The 25146-nt window shown below is 37.6% G+C and overlaps 1 protein-coding gene across 5 annotated transcripts in view; it reads right to left on the bottom strand.

Annotated features, from left to right (window-relative positions):
- The window catches only part of Dock7 (dedicator of cytokinesis 7), a 192184-nt gene that overhangs the window by 80099 nt on the left and 86939 nt on the right, over positions 1-25146 (bottom strand). For all 5 annotated transcript variants that reach the window (XM_085686298.2, XM_085686294.2, XM_085686295.2 and 2 more), the window contains exons 15-19: positions 15425-15542; positions 12125-12195; positions 8631-8769; positions 7504-7605; positions 147-233 (exon numbers count right to left, since the gene is read on the bottom strand). In XM_085686298.2, coding sequence (XP_085542424.1) covers positions 147-233; positions 7504-7605; positions 8631-8769; positions 12125-12195; positions 15425-15542 — 517 coding nt within the window. The remainder of the gene's footprint in view (positions 1-146; positions 234-7503; positions 7606-8630; positions 8770-12124; positions 12196-15424; positions 15543-25146) is intronic.

Raw genomic sequence — 25146 nt, 5'->3', positions numbered from 1 at the left:
TCAGTGGTAGTTAATGAAAAAAATGTCTAAACCTACGTTTTTAACTAACATATATTCCTAAAGTCAGGAAAGACAACAGAGCTGACATAAATAACAGGTTCAATTCATTTAAGTGAAATTTGATTATTAAAAACAGTAAAGCTCACTTGTGTATGAATGGAAGAAACAGCAACAACTTCAACATTAAATACTCCCTTGTGGTTATCTACCCACTTCATACCAGGTAAAGGAACCTGCAAGAAACCAAGTACAACAATCACACACTTGCAAATGGATTATGAACTCATCAAGCTAAAGTCTAAACCTAAAGGACTAAAAATCCTGTGAAAATATCTACTTTGATTTATTCTTCGGGAATTCTATACATATATACAATGTATTTTGATTATATCTACCTCCTATTTCCTCCTTCCACCTTCCCCTGGGGCCCTTCAATACAAGTGTGTGTGTGTGTGTGTGTGTGTGTGTGTGTGTGTGTGTGTGTGTGTGTGTGTTGAATTTCTTTTGTTGCACACAGCTAAGATCCTGGGTAGAATTAACAAATCGAACATGAAGACTTTGAAAATTGGAATAAAGAACAGATAGGCTGGCAAACTTTGCATACAAGTACTAATAAAGCAAGTTTCTTGTTTCATTTGAGCCTTATATATCCAAGGTTGGGTCTGAAAGAAAGAGAAAAAGAGAGAACTCTACTCAATCAGCATTACTGTGAGGTGGTGGAACCTAGGTGACATGTCACTGTGGACATGCTCCAAATATCCCATGTTTCAGGATCCTCCCCAACTCTTCTGCTTCTGTCGCAAGTGAAGAACTCTGCTCTCCCATCCTTAGAATGCCATGATGTTCTGCCTTCCCATAACTTCAGAGCAGCACAGCCATGCAAACTACAAGTCATAGTAATAGTTACTTCTTTTATATCCTTTGTTTCAGCTATGTGCCACAATGATATAAAACTGACCCACTCTACCTTGGGAGTGGTACCCCAAGAAAATAATGCTTATGGGTTCATGGTGAGAAATACATGTATTTAAAGGAAAATAGTTAAGAAATTAAGAAGATGAAGAGTAATAAAGCTAGATTTAAACACATACACAAACACACACACACACATTTTAAGAGCTTTAACAATGATTACCAAGTAAATTAAATAAATAGTTTAGCATAAAAATTAGTTTCTTAGTACTGAAACATAGTTACATATAACTCACATTAAGATCTAATAAAACAGTAAAGTTTAAACTCATCAAATGGGCAAGGGCTTTTGCGCAATGGCGGTACACTTGTTTAGAATGTAAAAAGCCCTGGGAACAGGAGCGCAGACATGGAAAGCAACAATTAATAAATGGAACCTCCTGAAACTGAAAAGGTTCTGTAAAGCAAAGGACACGGTCAACAAGACAAAACAGCACCCTACAGAATGTGGAAAGATCTTCACCACCCCTACATTGGATAGAGGACTGATCTCCAAAATATACAAAGAACTCAAGAAACTTGACATCAAAAGAACAAACAATCCAATTTAAAAAAATAGGGTACAGATCTAAACAGAGAACTCTCAATAGACGAACCTCAAAGAGCTGAAAGATACCTAAGAAATCTCAACATCTTTAGCCATCAGAAAAATGCAAATCAAAACAACTCTGATATTCCATCTTATACCCCTCAGAATGGCCAAGATCAAAAACACTGAAGACAACTTATGCTGGAGAGTATGTAGGATAAGGGGAACACTCCTCCATTGCTGGTAGGAGTGCAAACTTGTACAGCTACTTCGGAAATCAGTATAGTGATATCCCAGAAAATTAGGAAACAATCTACCTCAAGACATAGCAATACCACTTTTGAGTATATACCCAAAGGAAGTTCAATTATACCATAAGGGCATGTGCTCAACTATGTTCATAGTAGCATTATTTGTAATAGCCAGATTCTGGAAACAACCTAGATGTCCCTCAACCAAAGAACGGATAAAGAAAACATGATACATTTGCACAATGGAGTACTACTCGGTGATAAAAAGAACAATAGCATCTTGAAAATTGCAGGCAAATGGATGGATCTAGAAAAAAAATACTGAGTGAGGTAATGTAGACCCAGAAAGACAAATATAATATGTACTCATTCACAAATGACATAAAGTAAAGAAAAAACAGCCTATAATCCACAATCCCAGAGAATTTAGAGAACAATGAGGACACTAAGAGAGACATATATGAATCTAAATGGGAAGGAGAAAAAGACAAAATCTCCTAAATAAACTGGGAGCATGGGGATAATGGGAGAGGGTAGAAGGGGAGGGGAAAGAAAGGGAGAGGAGCAGAGAAAAATGTATAACGTAATAAAAATAATAAAAAGGGGGAGGGGAAAGCCCTGGGTACCACACTCAGCATAGGAAGGTGGGAATGGAGGGGAACAAGCAGGCAGAGAGGCAGAGAGGCAGGTTGAATCTCAGGCCTGTGATCCGCATATCTGTACTAGCAAGGCTGAGGCAGAGGGGTCACAACATGATGAGGACAGCGTGGACTACATATCAAGATCCTGTCTACCCCCACCACAACCAAAGGAATACAGAGGCTTCTGATTCTATGTATAGAGACTCAAAGTGCATTCGACCTTAGCCAGGAAAAAGAGTTCAAGTAAAATCAAAAATATACAAAATTGCAGTAAACAATGATTAAGAGTTTTCCTTACTTCAGTCACTATAAGCACTGAAACTAACACTACATATGATTCTTAAGGTTTTTTTTTTTGCAAAATTAGTATTCAAAGTATTAGGCATCATTATATTTTCAAGCAGAATTCGTTTTGGTTTTTCTCCACCTCCCTCCCTTGCATTGGCCCCTCAGCCAGCTCCTTTCCACTTCTGTATGTCTTCCTGTCCACTCCCTCACTCCCTCCTGCTCTCCTCACCAATTCTCTTTCCCCTCTGAGGCCTTAAGCTTTAACCTATATTTACTCCCATTGAAATGCACATATACATATATGTTCTTTCTAAACCATCTGTATATCAGAGAGAACACTTGGAGCTTATCCTTCTGAGTTTGGCTTATCTTAAGAAATATGCTTTCCAGAGTCTTTACATTAAGGATATTCCAAGATGGCCTAAAACTCCAGATCCTCCAGTCTCTGCCTCCTTCTGCAAATCCTACTGGCCTGTGCCACCAGAACAAGCACAGCTGTCGGGTGGTCAGGTGAGGGTGACCCAACCCTGATGTTATAAGCAAAAGCGAGCATTACTCGTGAGACATGTAAAGACAAATGCCTGAGACAGGAGGAGGAGCTGACCCTGGGGCCATATATAAGAGCAGGAAGGCTGTCCCTATCCCTTACCAGGTACAGCACTCAGGGAGAGTGGACCCTGAACCTAGCCTGGGTAAGACAATAGAGCTGTCCCTAATGGTACTGGTGTAGGAGAGCCAACCCTGAGGCCATGAAAGCAGAACACACACACCCACACACACCCCACCCTTCATTCATTGTTTCAAGAGGTAAATTAGCCCAGGCAAAACAGAGAGAATTGACTGGCACACCAATCCTACCGCTGCCCAGGCCCAGAATCAGGGTTATGACCTGGCCCGCCCCAACATCCACCCCATCTATGATCTGCTGGAGCACTTGAAGGGGCCCGACCAGCAGACCCAAAGCTGCAGGATCTCCACAATACAGAGTAACAATAGAAAATACAAGAAGAGGCCCAGTGAGGGCCCAGCATCAATAGTATAGTGGAAACCAGATGCCTTGGATCAGACTCCTTGCAATGAACACTTGCAAGTAAAGATATATGAACAAAGGGGTTGACTTGTGACCCACCGTACCACACTGCAGCCTCTGTGACAGAAATTTTTCATATTTCCCCTTTTTCTCTTAAATTTTGTTTTATTGGGGGGGTTTGCAGGGTGGAGGGAGAATGTGAAGGGGTGGAGGGAGAATGTGAAGGGGTGGGAAAATGAATGGGGATCAAGATACAAGATGTAAAAGACACAGAATAAGTAAAAAGAAAGTTTAAAAGGCAGGATCTATAGTTGTTTATTATCACACTTTTTTAAAAGTTTAGCATATCATGAATTCTAGCATACAAGGTAGTAGGTTTCACTATGGCACCTTCATACATATATTCCATTATAGAACTTTTATCCTTATTTTTTTAATTTTTTTATTTATTGTTATATGTATGGGTATCTCACTTGCATGCACATCTGTGCATCATATGTGCACAGTGCCCATGGAGGCCAGAAGAGCATCTGATCCCCTGGGACAACAGTTAACTGGCATGTGGGTGCTGAGAACCAATCCTGGGTCCTTTGGAAGAGAAGCCACCGCTCTTAACCACTGGTTAATCCAATGCTCCAATCCCAGAACTTTTATTCTTGATTCTCGGTTCAGGTATCAGTTACCCACACTATGCACTGTTAGCATGTTCTTATATGAACATATGTACCATAGCTCCTACAAGAAAACCATTGGCTGTCCTTCAGAAACTGATCATGCACATGCAAATTATCTAGTAAAAACAAATCTGTAACTTCCATCAAAATACACTTTCTTATAAAAAAAACTTCCTTTGAAATAGCTTTGTCTAAAACAATAGCAAAAACAAAAGAGTACAAGGTATTTACTCTTAGGAAAAAGGCCATGCTTCTGCATAGCAGAGCCATGTGTGTTTCCCATGCTGTGTTCATTTCAGAGATGCTCACCCACTGACTTAAGTACCAGTGCAAACACAGGAATCCTACCCTCATGAAAGCTATCCTGTACAGACAAGAAACAGATAAACATGAACAGTCAATGGCAAAAGTAAGAGGAGGAAAGAGATGAAGTAAGCACGGCAAGTGGCAGAGGCCTCGAGTAGAATAGTCTCTGCAGAGATCTCTGAGTGACTGATGAAATGAAAAGCAGGCAGGGGAGCACAGCCCTGCCAGTGCAGCGGAGTGCAAAGCCTGGGCTGGAGACTCACTCATCTTGCCTGTGGAAGCACCTCAGTTCTGTGTAATGCTGAGGGTAGAGTAAGTGAAAGAATGTGGTAAGAGATGAGGGCAGAGCAACAGCCTGGTGGGTTGTTTATACATGTCCATCTATTTAAAAGACTTCCTGTTACAGTCTATAAACAAATGCCATGAGGAGGAAACGGCGCAGCTCAGATTAATGTTCACAGCCGGCCAGTAAAGAGCACTGAGGGATTCACTAATCACCATGGAATGGTTACTTCAGGAGGCAGTGTGGTTTGTGAACAGAAGGTGTTGATTCTTCATAAGACTTTTCTGAGTGAGACAAGAAGCAGAGACAGGTAAAGTTGCACTATCTGCCCTTAGACAGACCACAGACCATATCATGTGAGCTGTTAGTCTTTGGTACAGAAGGAATGGGAAGTAGGTTCTGACAGTTGATTTTGCTCAAGATGATCCAACAAAGAAGAGTTCAATGAAAACAAGCTGGAGTAGACTGTCCACAGTGTGTCCTGGAGATCCCGGGCACTTCAGAAGGCACCGTGCAGGGCTAGCATATCAAGAAGACCTACAAGTAGCTTCTCTTTAAGCTCACACTACATTTAGAGAGCAAAGGACTTGAAAGAACAGACTGTATGGATTAAAACAGATTTAAGATGTTTCAGGGACTTTGGGTGGCAGGGAATGTGACACAGGAGAAAAGCTGTAGAAAATAAAGAGCAAGGACAGAACTTAGTAGGACTGTGCTTAACTATGCATTTGACAAGATCGTCTATGGCCCGGTGACATTATGAAATAGAAAATGCCAGTGGAAAGGAAGTCTAGAAAGAACTCACACTGGTTATTCTAGATCCAAAACACCAGCTTTGAGACTAAATATATGAATAAATAACTGCAACCTAGCAGGCGGTGGTGGCGCATGCCTTTAATCCCAGCACTCAGGAGACAGAAGCAAGGGAATCTCTGAGTTCAAGGCCGGCCTGGTCTATAGTGTAAGTTCTATGCCAGTCAGGGCTACTACACAGAGAAACTTTGTCTGGGGTAGGAGGGATGAAGAGTAAGAAAAAGAAAACAAAAAGTACTGCAATCTGTTTAAAGTGTCATTATTACAGGACACAAAACATAAAAATGAGAAGGCTTCTTTTTATACACTATGTGAACAATTTAGATCTCACACTGGTTTATACAAGTTCAACAAAGATATAAGCATTGCTGTGTATATTCCTGGAAAGTGAGACAACAGATTTTCTCTTTTGCAATAGCAACTATAACATGTGAAAATAAAACACTTCATTTTAATATAATTACATTAAAAACATAGAAGAATTTCAAGTGTTAGTTATCACTTAAATAATCAAATGATTTAATATTTGTTTTTAAAGATTTTATTTGTATTTTTATTTATGTACATGTATCTGCTTGTCTGTCTACAAGTTTATATGTGCAAGCATGAGTAGGTGTGGTCAGGGTCCAGAAGAGGATGTTGGGTCCCATAGAGTTGGAGCTACAGGCAGTTGCAAGCCTCCTGGTTTGTGTGTTGAGAATATGGGTTCTCTGCAAGAGCAGCAAGTGCTCTGACTGCTGAGCCATCAGCCAGCCTCTACATTATTTGTACATTTATGATTTTTCCCTCAAAATCATTGAAAAGATGAAACATTATATATCTGTAATGATACAGATTATAACATTTTTTTCAAAATATTTTAACAGGTAACTTTTCTTAGCCACTAATTTAACTATGTATTTCAAAAATTATCAGTTAAGCCAGTAAGATGGCACAGTGGGGTGAAGGTTCTTGTTGAAGCCTGATAACATGAGTTTGAGCCTTGGATTTTACAAGGTGGAAGAAAAAAACTGACTCTAGAAAGTTGTCCTCTGACCTCCACATATGTGTGGTGAAATTCACATGTGCATATGTGTGAGCTCATAATATAATAAATAAATAAATGTTAATTTTTCTGAATTATCAAGGCTGGGAAGATGGCTCAGTTGGTGAAATGTTTGTCAGGCAAGTGTGAGGACCCGAGTTCTCTACTCCACTACCCACACACGCACTCAGGCACAGCAACCCCTACTCATTCCAGTATGAGGGGAGGGTGGGTAGCAAGAGGATATCGGAGGCTTACGTGCTAATCAAATCAGATAAACTGGGGACCTCCAGGTTCAATAAAAGGCCCTGCTCAAAAACAAATTTTAAAAAAAATTAACAAATGATTGAGGAAGACACCAATGTTTACTTCTGGTCTAGCTATGTACAAATACATATACATACAAATATACCACACATATAAGCACTATGCAGCCTGGGCTAGCTTCAAACCTGTGTCAATCCTCCGGTCTCAGTCACTTAAGAGTTAGCTTGCAACCACAACTAGCTAAAAGTGTCAAAGTTTTAGAAAGAAAAATTCCTAATTATCAAGGAAAACACCATTACTTCATTACATACATTCACATAGAAAAAACAGAAAAAGTTTTGTTTGGGAAACATTGTTATGTTTGTTTGGTTCTTTTATCTTTTTTCTTTCAGTCTGGAGATCTGAACAAGCAGAGATGCACTGACCTCAGGAGAGAGCACTGAATAAGCCTGGGGTGGTTTCTCCAATGACACGGGTAGGCAGAACTGCCCAGTCTTCAGCCGTCCATTCTGCAGCATTGGTATCCACTTTAAACGAAAGAGACACTGTCTGTTACAGAAATCACAGTGTGGACAGTCTGCTTTAAGAATGCGACACAACCCAAATTTTTCACATATCAACAATGGGCCTTCAGCATTCCATTTCCCTGATGGTATTTAATTAATGAAGATTCCCAAACTATGACTATTTTAACATGAAATATTTAGTATGGGGCCTTATTATTCAAGGAAGAGCCAGTTCTAGAAAAGGCTACAAAATAAATCAATTTAAAAACAGTAGTTGTAAGGTAAATAGAAAAACCCATGAATGCTAGGGGGAAAGTAAGAACATAATTTATTGGGGCTGTAGAGACGGCTCAGCGGTTAAGAGCATTGCCTGCTCTTCCAAAGGTCTTGAGTTCAATTCCTAGCAACCACATGGTGGCTTACAACCATTTGTAATGAGGTCTGGTGCCCTCTTTGGGTCAGCAGACAGAATATTGTATACATAATAAGTAAGTAAATATTTAAAAAAAAAAAGAAAGGACATTTTGAAAAAAAATATAATTTATTTCCTTACAGTGACCATAATTCTTGTCTCAAACATAGGAGACAAAATTACTGAATCAACTATAAATTCCATTTTTTGAGCTGGATAAACTACATAATAAAATTGTGTGATGACACCTCATGCCGGCTTTCACTGTGCTTTAACTTTGGCAATTTGACCATAATTTAAAAAAAAAAATGTCCAAAGGCTTTAATTTCTTGTCTATGGGTTTCTTTTATTTGCCTTCATTCAAATCATTCTATTAAATCTATTATGTTTACACTGCATTGTTAGGAAAACACTCCTACTCAGAAAATCATCACGTAAACCTTAATGAAGTTAACTAGCTAGACACCGGTGAGCATCTGTTATGAGGACGCTTCCTTGCAAGTGTGAGTTTAGGCATTACAGATAATCAAACAGGCAGTACTCAAACAACAGAAAACATTCACTGAATACTAAATTTATAAATGTTTTATTATGCATAAGATTCCTTACTATAAACATTAACAGGAAGACTTACTGTGTATCCGACTGGGGTCTCAAGAGGCGTGTTCTGTTTCTGCTGACAGCTAACATGATAAAAGGTAAAGAGCAAGTGGTGGTGGTCGGTTAGAGTGGCAGGGAGTTTAACCTTGACTTCTTCATGGAAATCAGGAGACCTTCATACAAGAAATCAAAGAAAAAACAAAAAATCAATAGTCAGTAATTTGTTCAAATGAATAACTATTACATTTGCTTATCTGAATGATCTTAAGATTAACTTTTAGGTTCATGCACTATTTTTCTTCTACTCCAGATTATTTTTTTATTGTTCCCAATTTCTAAATGATTAACTTCTTCTTCCAGATGAAGGAGCTAACACTGTTTCTGAAGTTGTTCATCATATTTTTATTAATGAGCTAAGGCACTCTACTATTAGAAAATTCATTAATGATCACTGCCTAGGTGCTACGATCTTCTCATGCTTGTGCTGTACTACATTTATGACCCAAATCTGGCGCACACTGCATAGAAAAGTCAAAGGAGTATTGCAGGTACACACTTTCAAGCCATATCACAGGAAAACACCTCCCTTTTGTGGGAGTACAATCACCCTTTGGAAGGGGGTATCTTTAAAGATACCTTAACACTAAAGTTAGGCTCTCTGTGGAATGTTTTCTCTCAAGTGTTCCATCGTTAAAGGAGTAAATGTTAGCAAACAGACTACTGCTGACACAAGAAAACAAAGTCACAATCAGAGAAAGTCCACAAATTGTACTTATCCAAAAGCATAAGAGTGCCCCTAATCGTTACACTAATACAGAGGATGCCATGCTTGATGGTCCTGATGCTTCATCTCAACAGGAAGGGTGTGGTCTCAAGGGGCACTTTAATAGACTCATAGTTGTTTTTTCATAAAACAAATAAAAAGCAAGGAACTCAGTGCAGGTATCTCAATTCTCCATTCTCGGCATCTTTCTGAATTATACCAATGGAAATACAGCTAAGTCACATGGTTCCAAACACCTTTAAAATGAAGGTTGTCCTTCCTGCCAGGTAAGTTTCTGCCTCAGATGTCAATCAGTCAATTTTCTTCCTGTCCAAATAAAACTCAAAACTACATTAACAGGTGTGGATTTGATCACAGATATATTAAGTGGAACAAGGACTTAATTAATGATAACAAGAAAGAGCTAATGCTAGCTGAAAATCTGATGACTGGCTGAACATTTTAAAAGGTGTGTATCTTATTACTAAGTTCACCATCAATGAAATATAAAAACTTAATTTATAAACAATGTCAGACGATATTGTCATTTTAATTCCACTAATACTTAATAATAATAATAATGACCCAACCAAACCGAGAAACTTTCAGAAATGGTTACTTTTATAGAAATATATCTCCTGGTATATGGTGTTTGGGTTAATTTCTTTGAGAAATCACATTATGTAGGAATTACTGATGGTTTCTCATATTTATGCTACATGGTTTTTTTGTGGTTGTTTTAAATATAAGTAAGACAACAATACCCTTAAAGTTGTATAACTTAGTAGGAATATGAATGGACACAGATGTCAAAAGGTACACTGTAAAACAAGGGTTGGCAAATAGTAACAGGCCAAGCCCAGTCCATTACCTGTTCTAGAGAGACTGAAGATAATGAATGGGCTTCATATTTTTAAATGGTTTTCAAGAATCAAAATAATAACAATAATCATTTATTTCTTAATATGAAATTCAAATTTAAGTGTTCATAATAAAGTTTTATTAGAACACAAACACACCATGTTACTGTAACAGTACTTACTGACTATGGTGCTTTTGTCCTATAGTGGCAGAATTCATTGGCTGCAAGAGATATGGTATGTGGCCATAGGCTTGGAACATATACTGCCTAGTTCTTTGGAGAAAATGTTTGCTAACTCTTGATGTAAAGTACATAAGGTTAACACTTCAAGAACAAAGTTAAACAAATTATTTCAAGTTTGAGATCAGAATAAGATATTTGATATAGGCCTAAAAAAGTATATAGAGTTTAGTAAACACAGTTCTAAGAAAGGTCCAGAAACAGATGGCACAAAAGACAGAAAGAAGAGTTTTAAGACTTAAAAGCTTGATTAGCCATCAGATAACAGAAGTAAAAGATAAAAGACGTCCAATTCTGAACCAGAGAAATAGTGGTATCCTCATTGAAAATAAGAGTCATGAAGACAAACATGGAAACCAAGAAGGGAGGACACAAAATCTTGTCCATCAATGGAAAGATGTTTGAGTACAAATGGTCAGGACTAGAAAGGATTTGGAAGCGTTCTGTATAAATGTTCAAGCAGAAGTGCTGTCACTGAATGTAGCAGAGAGACACACATAGGATCACTCAAGGGGAGTCTAGAGAGACTAAGAACTATGAGCGAAGTTTTAGTATTTTGTGGGAACTGCCTATACTTTAAAAAATCATTATAGATAGAAAAATCTCAAGAAGCAGACAGAAACTGAAATGTGTACCAGAGAAGAGAAGGAAGGAAGGAGACCACGAAAGCACACAAAGCCCCAAGGACAGACAGCGTTTGCTATGCGTGAAGATGAGATTCACTCTGGGTATAGATGGAGCCAGGAAACAACTGTGATGGGCAAGGCAGGAGCTGGCCATACCTGGAAGAAGTGGAACAAGTAGGGGCAGACGTGAGTGAGTCACACTGAGCAGGGCAGGACCACTGCTGTGACTGACAGAGAAAGAAAGGCAAACAAGTGTGGAGGGAATCTAAGGCAGTGAGCAGAGCAGTTATGTTGGACATAAATGTCAAAAATATACCTCAAGTTTTACATCCATAATCAGTAAGCTAGAAATGCAGAAGAAAGACAAACTGCAGGAAACCCCTGCAGCTGTTTCATGAGAGAAAAAGTACAAAGTAAAACCAGACCAAAACGATCACAAGAAGACTGTAAAAGAGAGGCTACCAGAAGATAAACAAATGATTGTAGCCCCAACATGAAATACAATAGCACAGCTCTGCAACAGCCAACCCAGCAGGACAATTTCGTCATTTCCTTCTTTAACCACCACCTCTCCCACCCACCCCACACACACACAGAAAAAAGAAAATAAAAGTTCTCCAAGGTTAGCAATTCCCTATAGAAGTAAAACTAGAGAGCCCCTAAACCAAAGGACGGTGGCATGTTGGACCCATCACTACTTCAATGGGCTTGAACACGGTAGAGCTCAACAAAATGAAAGTGTCTAGGAAAAACAATAATCAAAGATCAAAGGATCAGAGGCCATAATGTTAATCAATAACCATACAGGAAGAAATAGAATTTTTTTAAAAAGATGCTTTTATTTTTTTATAAAGCATTACATTTGAGACTTCTGCAAAGAAGAACTGTGAATCTACAGACAGAAAATTGTCATTGTGATGTCAGCTGTGAATTTGGCACATTCAGTGCAGCAAAGCATTTGGTAAACATAGTAATGTGAGTGCTAACAATGCCACTAAGAAGTGAGTAACTTTGAAAGAAATATTGTAATTCAGTACCTGTTATGATATACTACGGCTGTATAGGCTTCCTTTGAAAACTCTGAACAGCTAGATTTACCAAAGATTACCTGTAACAAATAACAGCATGTTGAAACTTGGTTGTAATAAATGCTGGATGTTTCATATCTATGTAAGAATTTGTATGCTTTAATAACTACTTGAGAAAATGGGCTAAATTGGCCCAGTGAAGAACAATGTGCCTACTTAACGATCTTTAAAAGCTTAACTGCTCAGCTACAGATTTTTCAGTGATAGACCCATCTGACATTCAACCATTCAGAAAGCTTCTATAATTACATCTCTATCCACTGAGTAATAAGATACATTTTTCTCCTCTTCCTCTCCCCACTTTTTTGAGACAGGGCTTCGGTAACCCCACATGTAGTTGAGGATGGCTTTGACTCTAGTGCTGAGATTTTCGGCATGTGCCACCACACCTAGTTTTATGCACCTCGGCTTCATGCATGCTAGGCAAGGTTTCTAGCAACTGAACCACAGCATCAGCCCTCTTTCCTTTTTCTTAAAAAATCTAAATATTCTGGGTATATCATTTTGAATTTATAATAAGAAAATTACTAAAGCATGCTGGTATAAATATACTTTACAGAGTGGTGGTAAAACATGAGAGCCATTCTCAAGGTCAAATACCGGTTGTTTATAAATGCTATAAAAGACTTTTAGGTCATGCTGCGTATCTTTTACATCCTGGACAGCCTGCAAGGTACTTCATAATGGACGTGCTTCATTTTGGACTTGGGTATTGTATTATCTTTAAAATTCACCACATTAAAAAAATGTAGGGTGCATACACAGAAATCTTAGTGGTAAAGCTACTGAGCCAGGAACACAGGTTAATTGAAGACTGCTGTCAATGTCACTAGTCTGACTACTATTAACAGTACAGTCAAGAAGCGGACAGACTGAGCGCTGTAAATCTGGCAGCTATCTTTACACATGCAGGTCAGCACATGTCTATCACAAACTGAACCAACTCAGTTTATCCCTCTGTAAGGGAGCTAATCAGTGTTTGTTTCTTTTTCTGACATTTTAAGCCGGTGCTTCTATTTTAAAGGAACAACAAGTACAGAAATATTTACTCCTTTTGATAATGTTCCAATTCCTTAGTATGTTTCTTTTTATTTTATTCTTACTTTAATTTGAGATGGGATCCTACTATGTAGCCCAGGTTGGACTTGAATTTGAAATGTAGCTCAAGCTGATTTTAAACTCTTGATTTTCCCTTATCAGATTTCCCAAGTACTGGGATTAAAGACAAGCACCACCAAACCTAGTTACCTTAACATACTTTTATAGAATTTTATTTTAGTGCCATAATTACAAACTTTTACAGTTTTGTCATACTAACAATAATATAATCAAATATTTATATGAAGATTCCCTGAATAGTCATATTTCAAAAACATAAACATATGCATTATGGCTATACATATACATATATTTTCATAGCATCCATTTACACTAACATAAAAAATATATTTGTATATAAATAATAATGTACAGATGAAAGGAACACAGCACCTATTTCCTTTAGAAGCTATCTCTTTTCACAAAGCAAAATATTTATCTATGCAACAAGAATAAAACAAGGTAGAGTATGTTCCATTGTGATCACTGGCATGTATTTTAGTCCCTGAGCATCACAGGTTGAGCAATAATTAAGAGGCAAGCACTATGATAAGCATCAAGATGCAGATATAAATAAGACGAGGTCCCTGCCCTCAAGGAGCTCACAATCTAATGCATACAATGAATAACCATGCAACCATACTATGAAAGAAAATGCTGTAACATCAGAGAGGGAGGGATCTAACTGCCAGTACAGGTGGGATGTACCCATTGCTATGTGGAAGAAGCCAGAAATATGTTAAGACATAGGATACTAATAAGTAAACAATGCAACATTCATTGACATATACAACATCTTTCATAAAGCTCAAACACACAATTCATGGAGTATCTGCTTTTACATTATGTTACCTAAATTAAAACAAAATATTCATTTAGCAGAAATAAGGATCTAATAAAGGATATGTTAATTTCAAGCCTTAGAAATAAATTCCATACCTATTCAACAAATATTTATTCAACTCAACATGTTATATGTAACAATCTAAAAGAACTGGCACAAGAGAATACAAAGATGAATAATTTGTGTTCACTGATGACAAGGAGATACTACAAGTGGATACAACTGAGGCAGCAGGAAAGAAGAAAACTCTAAAGAACTTAATTAAAAGACAGATTTGGAAGGATAACATAAGGCCCATGAACAATGCACCCATGCTCAGCTAAGCATTCTCATTACACTAACACTGTCTGAGGCTAAATCTGCCATAGCATATGCCCATTCTGTTTCCAACTTCAATTGCCCCAAATTCATCAGCAATGGCAAATTTTGGTAGTCCAGAATCACTGCAGGCTAGCCACAAAATACTCCTAACTCGTCTACATCTCCCCTGACTCCCGGCTGGCTTCACTGTACTCATCATTCTCAGGGAGTCCCGGACCTTCCTCGCTCCAGTACCCTGATGCACTGCCATTCCCATTTCTCTCTAGGACCAGACCCTCTTCATAAGCTGCTCGCTTGTCATCTGTTAGTCATCCTCTCCCACCTTTTCATCTGACTCTATATGGCTTCCAATAACACATCAGAATTCTCAACATTTGGTAAAAATCTTAATCACTTGATGAGAATTTTTTAAATTGCTACTTAGTTTAAAAGTCACAGAGGTGAGTTAATGACAGTGAGATTCAGCCTGGGCAGTGGGAGTTTTACCTATTTCCTAGATGGATCTAATGTGTACCCAAGATGGTCAGTTTTCTTGACAAAGTTGGAAAGAGTCACATATATTATTCTCCAGGATCCATCTGCAAATGACAACATCACATCCTACCTCCCTCACCTGCCATTCATCCTGGGAGGCGGGTCACTGAGGAAAATCAGATCACAAGAGACAAAAGAAAAGGAAAGTGGCCTGCTCTTTGAGAGCAGTTCCTAGATGGACTTGGCTGCAGTCTCTCACTGCAGTACGTTCTCTAGATTATAGATTTATTCATCTTTGCATCTCTAGAGTGCTTAACATAAGCTAAGTACTCATAAGTAATTAGAATTAAGCATATTACTATATTAAGGAAGTTTCACAGTTAGAAATTTGGTTTAAGGGATCACATTAAATTCCAGTTTACAGCTGCCGGTCAGTGATACTACACAAAGCAAAAGCTTCAGCTATTTCAATAAAGTATGAAAAAAAAGAAACAATAAAGAATGTTTCTTACCGGCATTGCATTACTTGGATCTTCTCCGTACATAAACTGGACTTTGACTGTGATGTTTCTGGCAGAACCTTGACGATTGGCAAAATTAAGACTTTGAGGGTAAATGTAGAGAAGATTTCTGTAAAACCAAAAAGTGTGAAGTTATATTGAGTGCATACCAAATACTGCTGTGTGTAGAAGTTATAGTGAATACTTATCTAAGACTACTGTATGTCTTTCACTAAATATCACAAAAGAAACATGCAAAAATACTCAATTACTATTTGCCAATGCCTGTGCTATTTTCATGTACTTGATCCCTAAAGCAACATCCAAATATACCCTGATTTTACAGACAAATTAAAACCCAGAAAGTTAACTGTTTTTCATATGCAATGATTAAAATCAAGGTGGAAGACAGATAATAAACCAGCCAGGCTACAAACATTCTCTTTCCTGTATAAGAAGCTTCTGAGAATTAAGTATGAGCCAAAATATTATCAAGAATTTAAGACAGTTCTAATTCTATTTATCTCCTCCAAACAGAAACAAACAAGGCAGACTTCACAAATGTGTTTTTGATATGAATCTGATCAAGATCTTTTGAAGAACAAATTGACACATTATCAATCAAAACTATATTAAAGAAACTGGAGTAACAGCTCATTAGTAAAGTGCTGGTCATGCAAACAAGAGGACCTCAGTTCAAGCTCCAGAACCCACCAAAAGGTGGAGACATGCCTGGAATACCAGCACAGGGCAGGCAGTGACAGGAGGCCCTCAGGGGCCTGCCACTCTATCATTTGAGCCCTAGGTTCAGTGTGAAATCCTGTCTCAAAAAATAAGTTAGACATCAAATGATGAAGACACCCAAAGTTGACCTCTGGCCTCCAAGGACAAACATGTACACATACACTTGAACATATACATGCATACACAAACGAATATATATACATACATACATATGTATGTATATTATAATACAAAAGATACAATCACCAGGTAGTTACTATAAAATTATTATAATCTACCCGATGTGTATTAGATATCTTTCCAGTTCACAACTGTACATCTTATACAATTTAATAGTTCCTGCTGTCAACATAAAGATGAAAAACCAAAGTCACATGAATAAAGGGCTAAAAAAATGAAAGTTATTTTATGTGAAGATCATCACATAGGGCTGATGATCAAAAATTTAATAACAATAAGACCCTGAAAACCAATTGATAGGTTAATGGAAACAGGTCTGAGGTTTTTAGGGAGGAGTATGGCAGTATATAACTTCATTTTTTTTCCCTGAGCAGGGTTTCTCTGTAGCTTTGGATCCTGTCCTGGAACTCTCTGTAGACCAGGCTGGCCTCCAACTCACAGAAATCCACCTGTCTCTGCCTCCTGAGTGCTGGGATTAAAGGTGTATACCACCACTGGCCAGCACTAGTATTTAACTTTTTAATGGACATATCTTTTTTTAAGATTTATTTATTATGTATACACTGTTCTGCCTGTGTTTATATCTGCGTGCCAGAAGAGGACACCAGATCTCATTATAGATGGTTGAGAGCTACTGTGGTTGCTGGGATTTGAACTCAGGACTTCTAAAGAGCAGCCAGTGCTCTTTACTTCTAAGCCATCACTTTTATAAACAAGAATAATTAAAATGTACTATAAAACATAAACTGTTCATCACAATGTTAAGCATCCCAAATAAAACAAAAGTTTAAAAATTCCCAAGTCTGAACATTTTGAAAAGAAATGTTATTCCCTCTGAGAACCTCTAAATTTTTTAAATTTACTTTTTTATTTTTTTGAGATAGGATCTTACTATGTATCCCTGGCTGGCTTGAAACTCCCTATGTAGAACAGGCTGACCTCAAACACACAGAAATCTATCTACCTCTGTCTCTGTTTCAAGTGTGGAGCACCATGCCTGATTTTTTTTTTAAGTGAAGCTTTCTAAGTGTCATATCACAAGTCTAATGGTTGAATGTATACGTGTTCTTTAATATACTAAACAATACGTTATTTCAAATATTACATAAATTTACTCCACACACAACGTGTATGTCTCATAAATGAATTCCATTCTTAGATTTGGGTTCCAGTCTCCAGGACATTTCATACTCAAATAACTACTCAAATAATTAAAGAATTTCAAAATATCGAACAGTTGTAGTTTCAAGTATTTTGGTGAAAGGATATTAAATCTATGATGGACTGATTAATTAAATCACGGTAACAAAAACGTGAAGGGATACTATGGGATCACTTGACAACGTGTAGCACTATTTATTGATATGGGAAGTGATGCCTAAAAGTATGACGGATGAAGGAACAAGTGGAACAAGGATACTAGACTGGGGGAGGGGTACAGTGGCATTATCATGTTTATGAAAAATTCAGTGTAGTAACTTGTGTTGTGGAATGACAGGGAAAGGAAAGGCAAAAAAAGAGAAGGGAGATAAAATTGTATTTCTAAATTACTAATATTGGTGATCTTAGTTTTATCTATCTATCTATCTATCTATCTATCTATCTACCTACCTACCTACCTACCTACCTACCTACCTACCTATCTATGGCATTTCTCAGACAAGGTTTCTCTGTGCAGCCCTGGCTAACCTGGAAGTAACTCTGTAAACCAGGCTGACCTGAAACTCACAGGAACCTCTGCCTCACAAGTGCTAGGATTAAAGGTGTGCGCCACCACTATCTGGTTTATTTTCATATCTTTCTACTTTAAATTTTTTCCTTGGTGAAAAACAATAAAACTTTCAATGATAAAGGATAGGAATGACTTTGACAGAAAGCAACCATGAATATTAATGAAATAGAAAACAGTACTCAAAATATGACAAGTATACAGCTGTTAATTAACAAAAATGAGAAATCAAAGATGAGTACAACTAGTTAACTATAATATTTATTGATCGCCCCATAAACATTATATAGGATGTTAAGCAATGGGAAGTCAAAGAATTGAACTGATGACTGAGATGGTTCAGCAGGGAAACACACTTGCTGAGGCATGGTCAGAGCCCTATATGGGCTGCCCCTGAGTACAATAAAGTGGGCATTCTAGGTACTCTTGTATCAAGGATGACCCATGTCCCCTAGTCTCTGTATGCCTGTGTATGTGTGTTTTTAAGTCTCCAGGACAGTTCCCGGCTCACATACTGTCCTGTAGTGAAGGAATTTCTTAGCATAAATTACAAAAAAATCATAAAAGACATACATTTTTTAACTTCTCACAGAAAGTAGTACCATAAAAACAGGTGGAGGAAAAAATGACAAATGGAAAAAACACTATCTGAAACATATGTAAAAGAGTATTCTTAAAATTACTCAGAAAGAAACAAACCGTATAAAAAGGCACATGTGCAGGTAATTTCCAAAGACAGGAACATAGATGCTAAGCAAAACAAGCTAGATATTGTTGGGGAATCTTATTTTAAGGTATGTGACTTCTGTTTATGTTGCATTTGTTTAACTCTGGAAAGCTGTGATTCTTTGCCTGTCTAAACACCTATGGTCCTAATAAAGAGCTGAACGGCAAATAGCAAGTCAGGAGCAAGGATAGACGGGGCTGGCAGGCATAGAGTATAAACAGAAGTATATTATAGAGTATAAATAGAAGAACTGAGAGGAAGGGCGAGAGAACAAGGGGAGGAGGACGTCAGGGACCAGTCACCCAGCCAGTCACGGAATAAGAAGGAAAGTAGGATACACAGAAGGAAGAAAGACAAGAGCTCAGAGGGAAAAGGTAGATGAAAGACTTTAAGAAAAGCTGGCAAGAAATAAGCCACGCCAAGGCCAGGCAAGTATAAGAAAGAATAAGCCTCCGTGTGTGATTTATTTGGGAGCTGGGTAGTGCTCTACCCCACAAAAGGGGAAAAGAGAGAGAGAGAAAGAGAGAGAGAGAGAGAGAGAGAGAGAGAGAGCCAAAAAGCCAAGAAAGAGTAAGAGCAAAATCACCACCAACAAGATGTATATATGCCCATTAGATTGAGCAAAATTGTCTTTTTCATGGAAAGTATACGGGTACATATGTGAAGAAGAATCTCAGGAAAGCAATCATAACTTACAAGTCTGTACCTACAAAATATAATCCCCATAAATACAGACTATACTTTTTATGTAAACTTTTTATAAAGCTGAAAATATCTTTTGATCACTAACAGGCATGATTAAACTAAAGTGTCTATAAATAGGAACCAACATAAATAGAAAATTGTTGAGTCCTTAAAAAGACATGGAGATATCACACTTTTAATCTCAATACTTTGGAGGCTGAGGCAGGAGGATTGGGAGTTCAAGATCAGCCTAGAGCATATAACAAGATTGTCTCAATAGAAAAGAAAACAAAAGCTACAAGCAACCTATCATGTTAAATCTAAAGTTATTTCTACATAAAGAAATTCTGAAAGAAGGTGGTCATGGGCCACTAGAAGTGTATATGACATGAACAACATGTTCTGATTTCTGTTAGAATATATATACTTAGCTTGTTATTCAAAAAATCTGGTATAGTTGATAATAATAGAAGAGTCAAATTCTTCATTTTTATAGGTTTTTAAATACCCAAGTTTGCAAAAAATAAAATCCAACAAACTATGCAGCCCGAGTTGATGAGCGTGCATAGACACACACACACAGCTTTGGCTCAGTAGCTGAGCACTCACCTTGAATATGTGAGGCATATTCATTTTACAGTGAGAACTCAACTGTAAAAACATTGCCCTATACTCTGGATCATAATATGATAGCTTCATTTGCTGTTTTTCAGCTTTCTGGGCTAGCAAAATGCTATACAACACTCTCCTGGTACTAAGCAGCGCTAGTAAACTGAGGCCCTTACTCAGACACACAGTAACTATAATACAGAGGTGCAGCGCTATGACGGTTCAGCAGGTTAGCTGTGTTAGATGCATTTGCTGCTTATAGAATTCTCAGAGAGGAACCTAACCATAAGTCAAAGATATCCACATATGTAGCCCACTCTGTATTTCTTTAAAAACAGAGTGTCATTTGTCCTGTCTAGTCTAGAAATTTCTATATAAATAAACCGGATGATTGTGATCTCCAGTCTCCACCTCCCAAGTCTTACTCTACAGGAGTGTACCAGCAGTGCTGGGAATGAATCCAGGGCATCACGTATGCTAGGGAAGCACTGTCAAATGAGCTCTGTCCCAAACCTCTAACTTTACATTGATGTGGGATTCCCATTTGTATGCTGTGAATAAGCCTTATTGCCATTGGTTAATAAAGAAGCTACTTCGGCCAATGGCTTAGCAGAGTAAAGCCAGGCAGGAAATCAGAACAGAAATACAGTGAATGTGGGTAGAGTCAAGAAGACGCCATGTAGCTACCAAAGGAGAAAGACAGCCAGAACCTTTACTCATAAGTCACAAAGGTATAGTGATATGCAAATTAATAGGAATGGGCTAATTTAAGAAATAAGAGCTAGCTAGAAATACACTTGAGTCATCAGTCAAACAGTGTTGTAATTAATACAGTTTCTGTGTGATTATTCGAGTCTGGACAGCAAGGAAACTAACAGTCTCCAAATACAAAATGGTGTCCACCATCTGGGGCATGGATACACCTAAGACCTAAAAAAAAGCTTTAAAAAAAGGGGGGGGGGCGCTTCTAGACTCACAAAAAAGGGAGTCAATTGTAGCTTCTTGGTATCCACATTTTTTTTCAGATAGACTCTATTTGCTGGCAGTGAGCAGAGAGGCGCAGCTGCTTTAAGAGAAGGCTTCCTGACTCGGCATTAGCAGCAAAAACCATGTGGCTTCTTTACAAGAAGGTTTCCTAGTTTGTGTTGGTAGCATGAACTCTGGCTCTTTCAGGAAGTCCTACACTTAAATAGGGTTTGTGAGCAATGTGCCACTAGCTGCTTAATGGTAACACAAACCCACGACATCCCTGGAGCTGGGGCGGTGAGCATAGCACTGCCATGTTGGACAGGGCAGAGCCAATAAGCAGGGCCACAGAGTTGGTCCTAGATATGTCTGCATAGCATTTAGGGGGGGGGAAAAGGCTATCCTGGTCAGAAAATTATTACAGATACATAGTAAAGACAGATTCAGACAAAAACAAACCTCTAAACTGGTAACAGTAGGTTTAAAAAAATGAACATAGGCTTGAAAAAGAGGAAAGGGAGTGTAGACAGTTATAAAAAGACAGTCATAGACTAAAGGAGTAAAGATAATAAAATAAATATTAAAAAGTAATAGAGTAGAAAATAAGCCATGTAAAGATGAAAATACACAAAGAATCTGGATTATGTATATTATTGTGTTTTCTTTAAATTTTTGACTGTTAATGAGCTAACTACAGAGAGACATTTCATTGTACTGGCTGCAAAACTAAACCTACATATATATTTTAAAGGTATCTTGACTTCAAAATTTGAGTCTAAGGATATGTTACTTTGAAAAAGAGGTTCTGTTTTTGCTTCCACAGAGGACAAGATTCCATCCAGGTTAATGTGGTTTGATGAAATAAGACATTCACCCTCACAAGAAAGGTCACCTTAGTTTTCTGAAGTTATGGATAAAAGATAAATTAGATATGAAACTTTAGATTCAAATAGATAAAATAGATAATAGTATATTTTCTTTAATTTTGCCAGATACAAATAGACTAAATTTTGTAACTGTAATTCTTGCTCTATACCTGTTTTGCTATATGTAATTTTACTATGTTAAAGTTAAAACCTTCCTTTTCATTTAGACAGAAAAAAAGAGATGATATGGGATTCCCCTCTGTATTCTGTGAATATGTTTTATTATCACTGGTTAATAAAGAAGCAGTTTTGGCCAATGGCTTAGCAGAGGAAAGCCAGGCAGGAAAACAGAACACAGATATATAGAGAGAGTCAAGGAGACGCCATGTAGCCAAAGGAGAAAGATGCCCAGAACCTTTACTGGTAAGCCAAAGCCTTATGGCAATACACAAGTTAATAGAAATGAGTTAATTTAAGATGTAAAAACTAGCTAGAAATACACCTGAGTCATCGGTCAAATAGTGTTGTAAATTAATATAGTTTCTATGTGATTACTTGGGTCTGGGCACCTGAGAAATGAATGAGTAGTCTCTGCTTATATTATATCTCTATTAAACATTTATTTAATTGGTGCTGTTGCTCTGATCAGAGAAAGGGGGAGCTAATGTCTTATTCTAACATTGTTCTTTTCTTCAATTCACATTTCTATTTATACATTTATATTTTTCTCAGATAGATATTTTTAAGCATTTTTAACAAATATATTACATTAGACTTCCATTTATCTACAAGGTAATCATTCCAAAATCCAGGGGATCCAAACCCTTTCAGACAACTGCACCATGTAATGCACGCACGCGCGCGCGCACACACACACACAAACAAAACACTAATATACAAAAAAAGGTTTTCTTAACTAGGCAAAATATTTTGTTTCTAATTTGAAATTCATTTTATCTTAAGTCCTCGTAACCTGGGAAAGCAAGTGGTCTCTGTGGTTCATGGAACATAAGCATGCTAAGGCTGGTCAGTGTCCTAGAATTCTATGTGGCTAGGAAAATTTGTATTTCCTAGAAATAGATTCTTAAATACTGAGTTTGCTTAACAGTGTTTTAATTGTTTGACTTAGTTTTTATTTTTCTAAATGACTGGATATATTTGACCAGGGTTCTATTTAAAGGGCTTCCTTCTGGCGACTGGAACGATGATGGCTCAGTAATTAAGAGCACTGGCTGCTCCTTCAAAGGATCTGGGTTTGAGTCCTAGCACCCACGTGGCAGCTTATAACAGTCTCTAATTCAGTCCTAGGGGATCTGATGAGCATCTGCACAGACACACATGTAGACAAACTACTCTCGCACATAAAATAAAATAAAAATAATTTCTTTCAAAAGGGGGCTCCTCTTCATAGTCCCTTTTTTACAAGGAAGTTGCAATAGCAAAGTGGTCTGCATCTGCTACATATAAGTTTACACTTTGTTATATGTAAAACTCTTTTACCCATCCATAAATATTTATTGTTTCTATAAGGTATAAGACATTGTACAAAGGAGGTAGGATATAAATTAATAATCACCTCGCCAAAAAAAAAAAAAACGGTTTATAGTGTAACAAAGTAGAGAGATTGGCTCATCATGCACCTTAACTAGGTGGATGTAATTCTGGGATCAATAGTTTTAAACCACAAAGGCTGACAGCTTAGTCAAGAAAAGTTTCGAAATATGCCCTGTATGACCAAGGATCACTACCTTTTACCATGAAAGGAGAAAATGTGACTGTTCAATCTAGTTCAACACACACTTTAATAATTCATGACACACATCAGTGCACAGGACATTACACTGATTAGTTCTCATATTTATTAGTAGAACTGTATGGACATGCCTGTTTATTATTTAATTTCACCAAAAGTATTTACAAAACTCTGTAATACATACTTAAATAAAGATACACACAGGGTGGGCTGAGGAAATTGCTCAGAGGGAGAGTGCTCAACTTGTATGCTAAGGTCCTAGGTTCAAGGCCCACCACCACCCACATACACGTTCCAAAAAGAAAAGAGAAAGTATGCACATATACATGATAATCAAAGGAGGTATTTCCTGGCCAAGAACAAACCTCTTCAGCCTAGATATCAGCAAAATTCCCATGTCTGCATAATCGCACATCAGTTCTCACCAATAAACACTGAGCTGTAACCATATCGTTTCTAATGACGAGGAAAAGCTGATACACGATATTTAGTGCCTACTACACAGCAAGTAGATGCCCGTGATTTAACTAACTCTGATTTTTTCACAACCCTAAATGAAATATTATCTCCACTTCACAAAAGAGGAAACAGAGAAAGCAAATAACGTGACCAACAGCAGAGAAGCTGAAGAACAGAAGCCTCGGGATTCCACTTTGGGCAACTGCACTCCAGAGTCATGTTCACAACCCTCATATTAACCATGTCTCTAAAGAAACCGTCAGAGTCAAACCCTTGATACTTAGTCACTCAACAAAAAAACCTCTATTTTATGCCAGGAATGGATATTTCTACGAATTAAATTTTAGAAATGGTGCGGTTTGTAAAATTTTGTCTGACAACTTAATTTACAAATCTTTATATTGATATTTTTCTTTACAAAAAAAAACCCATAAGCATGAAGGTTGGAAAGATGGTTCATTAGAAAAGAGCACTGACTGCCCTTCCAGAGGACCTGGGTTTGACTCCAGGACCCACATGGTGACTCACAACCATCTGTAACTCCAGTTTGAGAGACTCCAATATCATCTTACCTCGACAGTGGTACACAGGCATGAACAAAGGCAAAACAACCATATACATAAAACGTTTTAAACATTTTTAAAGTTACAGACATGATCCTGATGTGTGATGGTAAATGCCCATAATCCCAGTACTAGAGCAGAAGAATCACCACAAATCTGAGATTAGCCTGGGCTACAAAATAAAACAAAGCTACAGATTACAAAGTGCAATCATCCCGATAAATGAGGAAACTGCTGCATGGGGAAATTAAATAATTTGTTTAAGGCCAAAACACTAAATTTTAGAACTAGACAACAGTGGGACTCCAGAACTCACACTCTTAACAATTTTACCACGTCAGCTTTCCCAAATGTTTTGTATTAATGCTAAGGGTGATAATAGTGGTTAATGCAACAACCACCTATAGCTTAAGTGCTTACTATTTTTCCTTTTAACATCAACTGAAGACATTGG

This window comes from Myodes glareolus, chromosome 3, assembly GCF_982192425.1.
Source record: "Myodes glareolus chromosome 3, mMyoGla1.1, whole genome shotgun sequence".
Lineage (NCBI taxonomy): Eukaryota > Metazoa > Chordata > Mammalia > Rodentia > Cricetidae > Myodes > Myodes glareolus.
This window is presented reverse-complemented; position numbering and strand designations above follow the sequence as displayed.